Here is a 17,046-nt window from a genome sequence, read left to right on the forward strand (position 1 = left end):
AATTGGGAAGACATAGCTGTGATGTACGGTCAGGATGCAAGCCTGGATGTATGCTGTTGGCCAGTTGTTGAAAGTTAGAGGAGGATCAGACAATGCTGTTCTAGCTATGGCTGAACCACTTAGCAGGTTAAATAGAGGATTGTTGTTTTCTTCTGGGATCTCCAGCATTACTATGTATCCTTTTTTCCTTCCTTTACTTCATTCTTTCAAAATGATCTGACTGAGTATGTTCACCTTGTAGAATTTTCTTGTTGACTAATTCATTCTGTAAATGTTCTTTATTTGTAGCTGTTGTAGAGGGAGATCCAACATGTTTGGAGCTCTTTGCTCCTCTCATGGTCACTTGCATGATAGAGCTGAAATCTCATGTTCCGTAATACACTTTGTTGCACCTTTAGGGATTCACGTAGATTTTCTGTAGTGTACCATAACTTCTAGGCCAAGTGGAGCTGGAATAGTCATTCATGAAAATAAGTCAATTTGGGGGCAAGTTAATGTTGAATAGTTAAAAGCAATGTTTTTTTTGAGCACCTTTATGTTTCAGAGGACATGAAATCCCAAAGATGCTGATGGTGGGAGTTGGAGGCACAGATGGGACCTTAGCTTCTTGCACAAAAATGTTGATTTTTCTCCTTTATATTGGTATGCCAAATAAATCAGCCTGTCATTCAACACGCAGTAGTCTGGTACGCCAAGTTACGACTACACGTGCTAAATTTGTGTGTCAGACATTGCAAAAGATAAATAGGTACCATTCCAAGGAGTGTCCCCACCATGCAAGTATTGCTAAAGTAGATTGTATCATGTCTAAAATTATTGATAGATTACATGATGTTTCTCACTTTCTTATGTGGTTAAACCAGCTGTAGTACCATTAGATGGAAAATAGCATTAACTTTGGGTAAAGTTTGGTCAACTGTGTATACAGAGGCAGTTCCTTAGTTATTTAGTAATGCATTTTGTGACATAATATTGCTCTGTCAACCAGGCTCCTGTTGAAAATTAGGTCTTATTTATAAAAAGCAGTCTGATAATGCTATATAAAATAGTAAAATAAAATGCATTATATTGAGTGTTTTTATATAAACAGGTAAGTATTTTTCATTATGTATGTATTTGGCATTTCACTAAAGATGATGTCTGTAATAGAGGCTTATGGTCGGTTTTGATTTTTGTTTTTAAATAGCAATGCACTGATGTTCACATGGTTAGCGACAGTGATGGGGATGACTTTGAAGATGCTACAGAGTTTGGAGTTGATGATGGAGAAATGTTTGGAGTAGCATCATCTGCCTTGAGGAAATCGCCAATGAGTAAGAGTTGACACTTCATTTACGATTAATGGGTGATTGTACAGCAGTAGTGAAAGCAGAGAGGTATGATGGCACTGCATAATAAGAAACAGGAAAGTATCTTTTGATAGGAATGTTAGAATTATTTGAGTGTCATGTCTGATGGATGTATCAAATGAAAATATTGCAAACATAATTGGCAACTGTGAAAGCATCTCCCCATGGAGGAAGTTTTTTAACCTTAGTTAAAAAGTTTTTAGCTTATAGTTGAAGAATAATAATTAAACTCAGAGCAATTATGATCTCTAACCAAATGTTCCTGTAGATAACTAGATTTCCACTTCCCCGTTTTGAAAATTCTACAGATTTTAGCTTCAGCATCTTGTGGTGATTAGTATTTTTAGTCGTTTACATTAAAAAAGTTTCTCAGTGATTGTTTGTCCTTTAATTATGAAAAGGTTGAGCAGGAGCCGTCAGTTACCTCCTATATGCAATTCTATATACTCTTTATTTACTTTAGGCTTGCATTGATGTTATTAGCTTAGAAGTTTTTTGACAGCAAATATATGTAATAATAGGGAAAACTTTTTAATAGTACATATAGGAAATTTAAAAAAGAAAGAAAATGAAAAGAAAAGTAACTAGTAATATTGTGGGTCAAGCCTTTCAAGCCAGTCCTTTCATTTTAATGTATTAAAGTAAGTCCAGAGTGTTAACTGAACAAGTAATATATCACATTACACTGGACCTGAGGATTTTACTGTTTGGAAAGCCTGAATATATTCATGAGAGTGTCTGGAAATTTCATGTCTTTCCAAAGGTTCATAGTTGATAGTCTTTCATGAAATTTATATGGTCTCTTGGTAACCACGTTAGTAAGCTGTCAACATAAAAAAACAATCCCTGAAGTGAAGTGAGTTCACATATTAAAATCTGTTTCCATGAGGTTGCATTTAATATATATTTTTCATTTTTTTAAGTGCCAGAAAATGCTGAAAATGAAGGAGATGCCTTATTACAATTTACAGCTGAGTTTTCTTCAAGGTAAGCTTAGCCTATTAACTGTGCAATTCTTGTTAGAAACTTAGTAAAATTAGTAAATAATGAAACTAAAAATAAACCAAATGTACGTATTTTCTTGTGGGATCGTAGCATATATAGGCATCCTAATCTAATTTATTTTAAGCTTAACTTTGTTAGAACTGTTTCTGAAATAAAATTATTTCTCAGTCCAGGATAGAGTGACAGATTCTTGTCTTATTCAATTTGCCACTATTTAATATCATTACTTAATTATGTAAGGGTCCAGAAGGATGATAAAGACTCTGTCTATAGTAATTTTAATTTGATATACAGGAACAGAAAAGCTGAAGGTGATTAATATTGAAAAATACATTGCAGAGATGCAATAAGAGTTTTCACAATAATAAAGTGGTTGGATAAATCTCTACTTTTAAAAAATACAGAAATGTTCCTTTTTTTAGACTTGATACCACCACATCATACATTGTTAAACAGTAGCCATATTTCATCAAACAGATAGAAGGTGCAAACCAATATACTGCAAAGTAATGCAAAGTTTATGACTTCTGTTTTCACTCCTCTGTGTTGAAATGCTCATATATATATATATATGAGATGCATTAATGTGTAATACAAGAATAGCTTTCAATTAACCTTTAGGAATATAATAAAGAGGGGAAATAAGTTATGATAGAAAAATTATATAGAACTTAAGTTGTCTATGTATGTGAACAGAAAGTTTTTACGATAAAATTTGTAAGGTAGCAGTTAGTTGCTTTGAGCTTTTGAATGTTGGGGGACAGATTGCTTTTAAAGTATGGAAGGGAAATATTTAGAAGTGTAGTACTTCATCTTTCTAAAAATTTAGCCAATGTATTATGTTTACAGAATATATGAAGAGGTATAATGTTGGAATTGCTTATTTTTGTAATTTTTTATTAATTGGAAATTTTATCTCAAATAGGTATGGTGACTGCCATCCTGTTTATTTTATTGGATCATTAGAGGCTGCTTTTCAAGAAGCCTTCTATGGGAAAGCTAGAGATGTAAGTGTGTATTAAAATTACTTTATTTAATATAGGGAGAAAATGGAAATCACTGTAAAAGTTTCATCTTTATTTTAAAAAAGGTAAACTACGTTTTGGAGTTATCTTCATTTTATTGTTTGTGAAGAGTTATACTCATTTAGTTGACTGACTAAAATACTTACCTTGGTGGTTGTTGAAATTACGGTGAATAACTCATGCTTTCTCATCATTCAGGCTGTATTTTTATTGGAGTCCTTTAGGCATCAGAGCTACTCCCCCCTCCTTTTCTTCCTGAAATAATGGTGTCCTAGCACCAGATAACACTGGCTGCAAGTCTTGTGGTTGACAAGTTCAGCGTTGCATGTTGGTAATTCCTTTGAAGGATTGCTAATGACATTGTAAATTTAAATTGAAAGGTCTCTAAAATACAGTGCGCTTTTTTTTTTCCTTTGTACAGCCTTTATCTGCCAAGTAAATTCCAGTACTAAGATTTGGTTATTTAGTTTTTCTGTACATCCAACCAGACATCTCAAGTTTCTGTTATTCCATGCACAGTTTTAAAACCAGTTTTTTAATAAAATTAGAATGGGGATAGTTTATTTAAGTTTTGGTAACTTGAATTCACTAAGGAGAAACCGAAACCCCTGCATAATTAAGCATAGTTAAAGCTGAAACACAAACAAGAAAATCATGCTGTTTAAATTTACTTTTTGTTGTCTTGATAGATATTTAATTTTAAAATGAAGAATGTTTTGGCTTCTCGTAGTTATTCATATTGGAAGGAACAGCTATGTTATGTTCGGGACTGCACTGATAAGTGCAGCGTTATGGATCTACCCTCTATAGCTTAAGTTAACACATACTTTACATGTTGTGTGCACACTCTAAGTTTAGTGAATCTTTTCATGTCTTTGTGCAGATTTCAGAAGATAAATGGATACACAATAATTCAGTGGCAAAGTATTAATTTGTAGTAGCTCATTAAAGTGGGCCTTAATGCAAGTTTAAAAGAAATCATATTAATTCAACAAGAAAAGTGTTTGAGTTGGGAAGTTCACTTTGTATCATGTCATCAGAAATGGTTGAGAGTGTATCAGTATAATAATGGGTGAGAGCTCATTAGGAGCTCATTCATTTTTTTTTAATACCTATAAATCTAGTATTAATGCAGTGCAGTTACTTAGTTTTCTAATACTCAAAATACTTCTTATACTACTTACATAGCACATCTGAAATTCATGTCACCTTACATTTCTAGTATTTTGCAGTGTATTCAGATCAGATCCTCATCAGGATGAAGTTACATATTTAGGAAAGTGTTATTTTTGTGTTTTTTTTTTTTTTTCCCAAATATTGTATTAATTTTTGAAACATCTTCCCCCCCAACTACTCCATGGAATGATACGATTTTTATTGTAACATTCTGACTTTAAACAAAAATGAGAATGTATAAATACCATTTATTTTTACTGCTTTTTTCCTGTTACAAACAAGTTTTTCAGTACTGCCTCCTGGAATTCATAACTGAGGAAAGGGATACATTATTTTATTTTTTTATAATTGTATTTCATAAAATAATTCAATATAAGTATATGAAAAAAAGCTTAGGAGAAATTGCAACCTGTATGTCTTGTCTGCTAATTTATACTATGGAGGGCACTTAATTTTACCAGGGCAACAGATGAGCTTCAGGCACCAGCATTCTTCACTTGAAGTGAGAAATTGAGTTCCAAGAGTAAATAAAAACAAGATTGAAGGTTTAAATCCTCTGCTAGGCTTTTTGAACTTATATACTCATTAAATGTTTATTGGAGTGGTGGGATTACGAAGGATTTGGGTAGCTTCATCAACTGGTATATACTTAATCACTAAGTAAAACACTACATTTGATAGAGTGTTTCTCACGATGCCACACTCAATCCATCTTAATGAAAACCGCTTCAAACTGATTTAATTTGAGAGCACTTGGCAGCTTGAGTGCTCAGAGATCTTAGCCTTTTCTTGACAAATTCTCAACGCTGTCCAGAGCAGAAGGTGCACTCTACAGTTCAGGTCTAGTGAGACAGACATCAGCTATGTTTTTAATCTGCGTCTTTCCTCAAAAAAAAATCCCATTATATGTGAACTTGAAGCCTTTTTGCAGAAATATTTTAATTTGGGCGATTTTAAGAAAATTAACTTATGTCAGAACGTGTTTTAAACACAGATTATTGGTTAAAATTCTTTTTAAGAAATTAGATATTGCTCTGTTAAATCTTAATGTCTTTTATGTGTTGGAAGGGATGGTAATTCATAGTTTAAGAAAATGTTACTTGAAAAAGAAATACCTTCTAAAAAAAGTTTACATATTTGTTACCTATGTTTTGTTTAGCTTTTATTATTGTAGCTTTTTATTTCAAATCTTTAGGTAGTTAAGATTAACATACACAATGGGTATCTTTTTTCCTTTAGAGCAACTGCTACCATGATAGTGCTGGTTTTAGGTAGGAGAGATGGAATGAGGTCAAATGTAGCTCTACTTTAAAACCTGTATGTCTCTTTAGCACAAAAGTACAATAGCCAAGATACAGAGTTTTGCCTTTAACAACCAGTGTCTTTGGTCCATGGCAATGAAATCCCCAGTTAACTGCTGCAGCCTGATAGTTAAGGGCATTGTGTGTTCATTTCCAAGGCTTATTTTATATATATATATAACACAAGAAAATATTTTCATTATTTTTTTTTTATTTGGGTCAGGAAGACAGAGAGAGACAGAGGTTTATTAAATGAACAAATAAGTTTTTCTTCTGTTAAAGTGTTCCTCTACTTATTGTGCAGTCTGGAAAGAAGCATTTCTCTGCTAGGTTAGTTTATGAAGAACAAGCTTGCTCTTGGTCAAGTAGCTACACTGTCACAGAAATAGCTAGACCTGATGCCATGGAAGACATCTTACAATGGACAGTTTTAAACAAGATATTTGGGGAAGGTTTCTCTGTGACTGAAAGCAGTTTGTGGGTGCCTTGTATTCTGAAACATCGGGGGTGTTGTCCTAATTTAGGGCAGTATTGTTATTAATGCAGGATCTTAATAGCTCTATTGAATCTCACTGAGCTATTTACTTGAATAATACTAAAGTATTTTCTTTTATTGGAGCTTGTTTGCCTTTTCATTTTTATAATTGGTTACTACTCTTTTATTATGAGAAAGAATAAAGACATCCACTTTACCTTTTCAGGAGCTCTTATCTTTATATACCTCTGTCAGATCACCTCCTGCTCCTCTCTCAACCTTTCTGTTCACTGACTTTTAATAAATATGTGAAACATCTCTCTTAGCACAGATTGGTATTGTCACCTCAATATATATTCCTGCATACTGAATATGAACCATGTTTTTCTTCTCCTTGAATTCTGTCTTTTAGGTTCAATTCAGTGGCAGTACCATTCCTCTCACATATGGGTGCTTTATTTTCAGAATACCTAAAAGAAAGTATGTTCCTTTCGTGATTTGGCGTGTTCCAACAAAAGGTTTCTGTGCCTTCCCCCGAAATGGTAGCAGAATATCCCTCCATCCAGGGCTTTCTGTAGTATCATTTTTTTCAGTGTAACTCAGGACACTGTCCCTTATTATTTCAGCTAATTAAGTTCATGCTGAACTTAATACAGAAAAAAGATTCACAGAGGTAATTATTCTGATTTCTGCTGGAGCACATTATAGAAACAGCATCGACTGCTCTGCAGTCGTCTTGTCTCAGAAGAGAAATTTGAAGTCTTAGATGCTACCTTGAGTAGAGGAGAGAAATTCTTCTGAATCCCAGTTGCAGAATAGCTTTTTGGTATAGTCTTTTGTCTTTTTCCCCCTTTTATTCCCTAATTACTGTGGAGTGATGTCAAGGAGTCCAGCTTCACCATCACCTTTTACTTTGACTCCAGGCACATTTCAAACCAAGTCAAATGTTTTTTTGATAATGCAGCTACTGCTGCATTTTATAAGAGGCTTTATCATATTGTGTATGCTAGGTGTGCTTTGAAAATGCGTCTGTAGTTGACCTGTCTGGGGGTTCTAGATGGAGAAATGACTAATGATTTGAATTAAATGTAAATAACCTGAACACCAACCTGCACAGTCTGTTTGAAACTTTAGAGGGCAAGTATAGAAGTATAACTCTAGATGCCTGGGAAGAGCAGCTACACTACAGTACATGTCAGTACATAAATTCCAGTGAAGTCCCGTGTTAGTCACCTACATTTTCTTTCCAGTTCTCACCTGATGTGTGCATTAGCAGTTCTGTCCCTTCATTCTTAAAATAAATTCTGAATTTTGTCGATAATTATTGTTCAGAAATTTTTGCTGCAGCATACCAGCTTAGCAGTCTTGCTGTGTGCCTACACACCCTTTATTCTGCTGTCTTGCATATCTGAAAGGTTAGTCCTGGGTATGGGTCTCTTCAGCCTTCTCTGTACTTAATATTAAATAACAAAAGTTTATGGAAATTGTCTGCCACACTCTACATTTCCTCCTCTTTCAAAGCCTATGATTTGTGGATCTTATTTGAGTTTTGTTTTAATTATCGGATATTCTTTGCATTATGTAAGATATCACTACTAGTTCAATTGATGGAAATAGAGATACAACAGTATAATAGGATCAAATATTTGGAAGATGAAAGTAGACTAAATCAAACTTAAAATAAAACACATCCTTACCTGAGAGAGTGGTTAGCCATTTGAGCAGCTTACCCTGGTTCATATGGATTCTTCATCACTGGTGGTTTGCTGAGACTAGATGTTTTACTGAAAGATAAAATTACTGAAAGATTAAATTAGGAACTAGTTTAGGGATGCCTTATGCCATGTGTAATAGAAAAGACCAGACCAGAAGATTACAGGGATTGTCTCACTCCTACTTTAGGAACCTGTGGGGTACAGTATAGTTCAGATCCTCTTCTACAAAGCTAGAGGCTACTTAGTGCCCCTTGTCTCCCTGTCTTTGGTGTCTGTCTCGTTTCTTTAGACTGGTGCAGGAGAATTTAATAATGCTTCTCTTCAGCAGGTTTTGTTCTGTTTGTGTAATACACAGACAAGGCTTCCGATGAATCTCCATCCGCCCTATGTCCTGCTGTGCTTCTTTTTCAAAGTGCAGTAAATTCGAAGGTGTATCACCTTGTTGTTAGAGGTTTACATTCTGCTTAGGGAGAAAAGGATTGCGTGTGATGGCATAGCTGTGTCCACGAAGGGTGATCATATGATCTCCAAGATCAACTTAGACAGGTGGATCAGATTGTACACTTCAAAGGCTTAAAGATGTGCAAATATGTCCCTGTGTTCATTTGAATTGGTTCTCACCATGTAAAACCTGGAAGAAAAATTAACCATCTTGATTCATTAGCTTGCCAGCTGGAAAGAACATTCATGCCTCTAGCTATTGTTAGATAGTGAACATTTTTGTCTCAGTCATTACTTGAACTTGTAAACCTGAGGTTCAAAAATAACCATTGAGCTCTGTGCTTTTGCTGACCCTTATGACTGTATCACTCTTCTCATTGTAGTTCATATTCTTCTGAGGTATTGGATTCACATTATTTAGAAGTGGCTGAGAAGCTTGGATATCCCATTACTCAGTGATTATCAATTTAGTCTCTCAACCTCGTGAAGAACAGTGTTTCTTTCTGCCTCAGTGCCACCTTTTCCTTCATTTCTTCTAATTCTATATGAAGTGCATTAACTTTTCTGAAGTTCCAAAATGCAAGAATGGCCAAGTGGATGGCATAGCCATTTTGGTATGTAGGACAGATCTTTAGTATGTCTGTCTGATGTGTGGGATTGTACGTGCATGTTGGATCTCTTGGTCAGGTGCATCAGTTTGTGTATTTTGGATGATGTGGCAGAGAGGTTTCACGGTGCGAGGCTGCAGCTGGGGCGCTGTGCCTCTCGGGGGGGCTGCCCTGCTGCAGTGCAGTGTCCATCTACAGCCTGTGTTTCCTTCCAGGTGCCATGTGCCAGGCATGTTCCATCATCAGCTTAAAACCAGGCAGGAGAGGGCTGCAGTACCTCACTGCAAACAAAGAGTGGTGTAAGACGTGGGAGCAAGGGCAAGGCCAACAGTGTTTCCTGTGGTCTGAACACAACAGAGATTGCAGAAACAAAAAACAAAACGCTTGACATCTGGATTTTTGAAGGTGTTTGGATAACCGAGGTGCTGAAAACAGTTAGCGCCTCTTTCTTGTGACCCTTTCCCCTCTGAAATAAAATGAAACCTGGAACTTAAAGTTAAACCTTTTAGGACCTTAAGTCTCATTGACATTGAGACTTACACTCCCAAGTATGTCTGTAAATCCAGGCCACTTCTGAAAATTCCTGTGTATGGCTGCCTGGTCTTCAGCATCCATGTACTCTCACAAGTACATCTCTTGATGGCTTAAGTTTCTATAGTACTATAAGGCCTTTGGAAGTCGATCAGCTATTTAGTACTTAGAACCTTTTCAGTATCCCATACCTTCATAGGGCCTAGTAAAAGTTCTTCCCCATTAGAGTTTTTTTTTCTTCTTCCTTTTTTTAAATTTTATGCGAAGTGTATAACCCATGAGTCATTATATTGTTGACAAATCTAACACAGAACAGACTAGTGTTCCATTACTAGGCTTTTTTTATGGAAGTCAAGACTGTTCATCAGTTTAGTAAGCCTATTTTATTAGTATTCACTAAAAAATTCCTAGTATTAGTCATCATAGAAACCTAGAATTTACTCTGTTTTTTCAAAGGCTTGAAATAAAACCAAGAAAAACCTGCTTATAAATACATACTCCCATGGGTTAGTAAAAAACAAAACCAAAACCAAACCCAACAAACAAACCAAACGACAATAAACTCCAAGCCCTGAGTCTTTTTCAATAATGCATTTTTTCAAGGAAAAAATATCACTGGCTTCCACTAAGATGTTTCAAGATCGTGTTTCAGCGCTTCAGTTCCTCCTGCTACCTCTTTTCGTTTTTCCTAGCAGTATGCCTATGCCTGACCTTAACATTTGGGATAAATTATCAGACACAAGACAGTCTTTTATATAGGATGGAGTTTTAGTCTTTGCATGGTGAGATTTGTTGATGCAACAAAAATTACATTCACTTGTAAAGTAGCTCAGTGTAAACATCTATTGTGTATGTGCCTGTTCTGTTTACTAAAATTTGTCCCTAAATCTTTAAGCCTAAAACTGTACATATTTTGAAACATTCCCTTGTATGGAATCTCATATTTAACAGTTTCATGGGGTTGTTTCTTTGGAAGTAAAAGTGTTTCTCAAGAGCCTTTTTTTCTACCCGCTCCCAGTGAAAAGAGGAGAGCAAAGCCATCCGCTTACCACAAAGCAGTGCCACCACAAAGGAAAGATTAAGGGTTTAGAGAGAGGTCAATGTGGGTTTTTCTCTAACTAAACACTTTCCTAAAGTTTCCTTGTGGAAAAAATAATGAAGTCATCTCAGAGTTTTTAAAGAATTTTTATTTCTTTTTCACCGTCTGCATTCGCTTGTCTTCTCAGCATGGATGTTTAATCTTTCTAGGCTTTGTGAATTGGTCCAAATGAATAAGTGGTGAGCTGTCTCTCTAGGAGCTAGAGGCTTATTCTAAGGCCCTAATCACTGAGTAAACACATCTTTGCCCTCCCTCTCTTACAACTGCTATATAATAGTCGAGATTCTAGCACAGTAACCTGGATATTGCAGGGATCGACGCTTTGAAATGCAGAATGGCTGATCCTCAAAAACAGACAGTGCCTGATCTTCCCCTGCCTCTTTCTTCTTTTTAAATTAAATATCACCACAGAAATGCTGTTTTATTGCTTGATATTGTGCATCAGTGCCCTGGGTTTTCAAGTTTAGTTTCAGTCAACATTGTTGGCTGCACTTATATGGATCTCTGCATGTTGGGCTTATTAATGGCCCTTCCTGGCACATGTGTACGTGGTTTTGAAGAACATTTAAATTAAATTAGACAAACATTAATGCAAATTACTAATCCCTTTCCCAAAGTCTAATGTTCAAATGTATTCTTTTTATAAACAGTCATTAAGTTTTATCCAAATCTGGTATATGAGGTGATAGCCATACAGGTTTTCACAAAGACAGCTTGTCTCAAAATTGCATCCTGTGCCTTGTATCATTATCAATACACATCGATATCCAGTGTTCAGTGTTACTTCTGATGAAGAGAAATGACTTTAAATTAAAGTCTGAAAATAGCGTTTACCATATTGTGTGAGCAAATATGTTCAAGTAAGATTTTTTAAATAAAGTAAGTAATATATATGGGCATGGGGCAAAGTTGTAATTTCCTGAAATATACTTGAAAGGTGTTTATAATTCATTGAATACCAGATATAGGATCGTGATCCTTAACTAGTTCATAGTTTCCCTGTATTTTTCTCAGTCTGCTTTCTGTCTTTACGTACACATAGACTCGCTTTCCAAAAGGTGGTCTGAGATTATCGTGGGGACACAGCACAGCTCTATGCTGCTGGTAGCGAAGCTCAAATATTACTTGATAGGTTTTCAAAAGAACACAGCACAGGATATTTTATTTCAAGAGGCCAGAAACACCATCCTCAACGTTGAGTCTTTGCTGACATGGTAACTACGGTGAGATATGTATCAGTGCTCACAAATGCTATGTGTGATTTGGCCCACGTCTCCCGTACCCCTTCCCTTGCGTCTTACACATTCGCAGTGCTGGGGTGAATGCTGGACCTTGCGTCTCAGCTCCACGAGAGAGGGAGGCAGCCGGGCTGACACACGACCTTTTGACCAGCTACACATCAACTTACGAAGTAGGTGAGAGGCTGATGTGCTGTGGGCCTCCCCACGTCATACGGCTGGATGGAGAACTGCCAAAACATCCAGCATGTAGCGTTGCAGGCTTTGGGACTGTAGGCACCTGTATTGTTACTTACTCGTTTTCCTCTGTATTTGGCTACAGATGGGGCCATAACAACGTACTGTCATTTTTTCAGGTTGTTTATAATTGTTTTGTATCGTAGGTGCTGTTGTATCAAGAGGTGTGTTCCTTGCTCAGGGAAATGTTGCAAATGTTATCTTTATTGGGTAGCAAGCCAAAAAAAGTTCACTCATTTCTTAAGCTAAGCCTGTTAATAAGGTTTTTGGTTTTCATTCAAATGTTGTTATTTTCATGTTGTAAGCATGTAATATATTGTGTTTTGGTACCCAAAAGAAAGTATTAGGAAGCGTGGAGAAGTTTTACAGATTGGAAGAATGGACCATTTCAATCTACTGGGTTTTTTTTTTTCCCCTGTGTGAGTGCATTGAGATACTTGGCACCCTTGCTAAAGACCGTAGGGTGTACTAACACACAAATTTGGAGCAGTAATCTTAAATTACTAAACAGCGTGAGGAAGTTTTCACCAGTCAATCTTTTCTCATGTCTTTTCAGAGAAAGCTTCTTGCTATCTACCTCCACCATGATGAAAGTGTACTAACCAATGTCTTCTGCTCACAAATGCTTTGTGCTGAATCTATTGTCTCCTATCTGAGCCAGAACTTCATCACCTGGGCATGGGACATGACAAAAGAAGCAAACAGAGCAAGGTAAGACTCTTTGGACTGTGAGTAGAGCAGCTTTTCTCTCAAGGAAGATCCTTATCTCTGTGTATCGAATCTTTTGTTGCTTGGTATCTATTTGAACTAAAAAGTTCATGCTCATTCTTAGCTGATCAATGAAGCTGTGCTGGCTGACGTTCAATGAGAATTGGACCATCCGTGTTTTCATTACAAAGCGACTTCTTATTCCTGTGCAGGAATAAATAGTTGAGGAAATTATTTCCTTTTTGGGGGGATGGGGGGGGTTCTTTTGCAAACATAGTCCTAGGAACGTGTCTTCACAGTTTTGCATTGCAGTGCCATAATATTATGTGACGCTAATTTATGTATGTTGATATAACTATATTAGAACTGTCTGGAATAATAACTGCTGTTGTTAATGAAAATCTTATTAAAAAAATAACATTAATGTGATAAATTAATATTAAGAACAGATTATGCAAAAAACTAAAAGCTTGCAATTCATATGGGCTTTTTTGAACTACAGTTTTCTTACAGAACATTCCTTTGGTAATGCTCAAATATTTTGATAGGTTTTAATATAATAAAAGCTATCCTATGTCTTAGAGCAACCATTATTTTGCTGATGAGTAAAGAAATAAAAAACTGTAGATTCTGCCTCCTTCTACATCTTTTGTGTGTTACCAACAAATTTTCTTATCTTTATATTAAGACCTCTCTCTTCCTTAGTTATTTATCAGTTGATCATAATCTATTAAAAATACCAGTTTTATGATTATACTTACTATATTTAGAAATCGGACTGGTTTGGTTTTCTAACTTGGGCCTTATTTCATCACGTTTATTTACCCAGAACATGATTGCTTGCCAGGGTAATGTCTTGCGTATATTACTATAATGAGAGTGATTCTAACTTTTGAACAAAAGATGCAACTGTCATTTGGGCTGGGAAAAGGTTGCCACATTTTACACAATTCCATTGATTATTGAACAATTAAAAGTAGATATTTATGTTTCTTTCTCTTGTTGCTTGCTAGAATAGAGCATTCATGCATTCCTGTTCTTATATATGTAAAATATAGTTAATATTTCTTTACTGAGAGTGGGCATGGAAAACAGAACAGTCTCTTTTTCTAATACACTTTTTAAATGACACTTGTGTTTCACAGGAATTCCTCACTCAACCTTCCGCATTTCCTCATTGGATGAATCAGCAGCTATTTTCCTAGTTTAAATTATTCTGGAGAAGAGTTAAAGATTATGGAAAAAAGTAGTTGCAAAACCAGAGAGGTTTTTTTAAAAAAGAAAAGAGAGAGAGAGGAAAAAGAAACATCTAGGTTCTTTCATGGGACCAAATACATAGACTGGAAAGTTGCTTAAGTCTTTTGGTATTGCCATTCATGGGCAGTGTTGAGCCTCCTCCTTTTCTTTTATCCCACAAGTTGGTGTAGAAGGAAACACTATTTCTAAACCATCTGTAGTGGCTAAGTTCAGTTGACTACCTGCTGTTCTATTGTTCGCTTTTCTATTTAATTCTCTAGTTTCTTTTATTTTACAATGACAAAAAATTGCAGTGTAGTTTCTTTTGAAAAACTGTGTTTGAGGGTTTTTTTTATGACTGACGATCAACAGCCATGTAATTGCTTTGTTGTGTTTTACTAAAGAAATCTATTAAGTAGCACAACTTTGATACACTAGTAATAAGAGTTTGCAGGTTACAGAGACACCTGTGGTGACCAAAGCGACAGAAGCTGCTTATTAGAAAGAGCCTGTACAGCTGTGTCCTATTAACTCCTTATGACACTTCTTAAAACACAAAATAAAGGGCTTGTTTAAGGCTTTATAGCTATTCTCAATGAACCTAGTCGCCGATTGTGCAGTACGATAGGGTTTTTAAGCCTTCTTTTTTTTCTTTTTTGCTTTCTATTAACAACAACAAAGAAACTGTCATATTAACAGTGAGGTCAAAAAATAGTAAGGGGTAAACAAGGCATGTTGGCTCGAATTAGAATAATTTCTCAGTTGTGTTTAGTGTCACATCCTGCTCCTTAGAGTGTAATTTCTTCAGAGGGGGCATGATGCTTCCTTCTCCCTTTGGAAAGTGCCAATGCACTGTAGGCATTCCCATAAATAAATACTCAGTACCTCTGTTTAATTATGACACTTTATTATGCGGCACGACGACAGTGGTCTTGGAGCCTATCCTGTTCTGTTTCCCTACACATACTGTTGCACATAGCTTTTTATTTGAATGGTGAGAAGACAACAGCAAGAACAAGAGAAGGAGCTGCTTTTTGCTTGCTGGTGTAGCCCAGCTTTGTTTGCAGCAGTCAGTAGGGACACCTCAATGTCAGTAGTAAAAGACAGGTTTTCCGTACTGCAGCACAGCATGAATGATTTCAAACAGATATGCATACTTTCTCATATAAGCAAATAAATGTTGAATATTCAGATTTTCTTCTTGCTCTTTGCTGTCATCCTTCTGACGTCTGTGTATGTCAGTCTGTTCCAAAACCAGTCTTCATAGTAGTTTCCATCCTTATTAATGAAGTAGGAGTTCACTGTAGAACAAAACCAGCCCCAAAATCTTGCCATTTTTCCTGATTTTTTTAATATGTTTCTCAGCTGACGCTGATGTAGGGATGTGCTTTGAATCCTGCGTTACTGTACACTGGTGCTTTTGAGCTGGAACCTGTCAATCTTGTTCTTTGACATCTGTTGCAGCAGAGTGAAAAGAGTTCTGTAGGTAGGACTCGAAGTAAAACGGTGTATGTAAGCACCTGGGTAACTGTTAGCTATAGTGCAAGAACACAAGCATTACAACTTTGGGAGTCAGATTTTTAAAAATTTCTAACTACAGCCACCCAGGACTGTTACTTTGTCAAACGGAAGGAGAACTCTAGTTAATACAGTTAAGAGAATGTGTTTTTTTGGCTTTCACAGCTTTTAATTGTCTCTGACATAAGGTTTGCAGGAAAGGGAGCAATTACTTTGGGTAAGTGCTGCAAATTATCAATCTTTTCATTACTAGAATAAAAAAATCATAATGAAAGGCACAAAATAATATAAAAATAATTAGCCTTCATTTAGGAAGCAACATGGCATTTTTATAATATTGTTAAGGAATCTACATGAAAGATTTATCACCTATAGTTTAGACTTTAGTTTAATGAGCAACTATTTGAATATTCTTGTAATTTATGTTGTCTGTGGTCAAAGGAGGAAAAAACCCCACAAAGCTGCAGGTATTTTCCCTTTAAGGGTGGTGAGGCACTGGAACAGGTTGCCCAGAAAGGTTGTTGAGGCCCCGTCCCTGGAGGTGTTCAAGGCCAGGCTGGACATGGCCCTGGGCAACCTGGTCTAGTGGGAGGTGTCCCTGCCTATGGCAGGGGGGTTGGAACTTGATGATCTTCAAGGTCCTTTCCAACCTAAACCATTCTATGATATCTTTTACTTTCTTGTTGTATTCCACTCAATTTGGGGTGAATCATGAGCTTCAAAATCACTGTTTGCTTTCCATTGCTTGCTGTGGAGATTTGCTACCATCCCATTCCAAACAGCAGAAATACGCTTATGGGAGCTGTCAAGGCAGTAGTAGTGGTGTGTGACAGCAGTGGTAGTGACAATTCTGGCCCTACCTTTTGGTCCAAGCATGTGGCTGCAGCAGCTTATCAGCTGCATCAGGGCATCGCGTGGGCTAAGCGATTCCTCAGGTTTCCAGAGAGGTTATGGGATAGATAAGCAGGAGAACCAGACATGGGCAGCTGTAGTTCTGGCACTTTCTGACTTCAAAGAGTTGACTAGATACCATTCTTCTAATATAATTATGTGCATGTGTATGGGAGGTATATGTATGTGTATATATATGTATGCAAGCATATGCCTAACTGCATGTGTTAATTCATTGGTATACATTAATATAATATATTTGTATCCAAAACACATATACAGTGAATATATAGACATACATATATACCTACACATGCACACATACCCTTATGTTTGTACACACAGCATTTGCAAACATAGATTATGCATAATATTAACAGATTTCCAACGTACATAATGTTTGCCAAGCAAAGCAATGCCAAAACCATAAAACAGTGACTCGAATGTCTGTAGCCGCTTCTTAGCTTTTGATATCATTGCCTTTCCAAGGTGT

The 17,046-nt window shown here is 36.2% G+C and overlaps 1 protein-coding gene across 1 annotated transcript in view; it reads left to right on the plus strand.

The window, feature by feature from the left end:
• The window catches only part of FAF1 (Fas (TNFRSF6) associated factor 1), a 171,905-nt gene that overhangs the window by 114,183 nt on the left and 40,676 nt on the right, over positions 1–17,046 (plus strand). The window contains exons 10-13 of the mRNA XM_009884628.1: positions 1,187–1,313; positions 2,273–2,336; positions 3,280–3,361; positions 12,757–12,911. Of these exons, the coding sequence (XP_009882930.1) occupies positions 1,187–1,313; positions 2,273–2,336; positions 3,280–3,361; positions 12,757–12,911 (428 nt within the window). The remainder of the gene's footprint in view (positions 1–1,186; positions 1,314–2,272; positions 2,337–3,279; positions 3,362–12,756; positions 12,912–17,046) is intronic.

Source organism: Charadrius vociferus, unplaced genomic scaffold, assembly GCF_000708025.1.
Source record: "Charadrius vociferus isolate BGI_N301 unplaced genomic scaffold, ASM70802v2 scaffold163, whole genome shotgun sequence".
Classification (NCBI taxonomy): Eukaryota; Metazoa; Chordata; class Aves; order Charadriiformes; family Charadriidae; genus Charadrius; species Charadrius vociferus.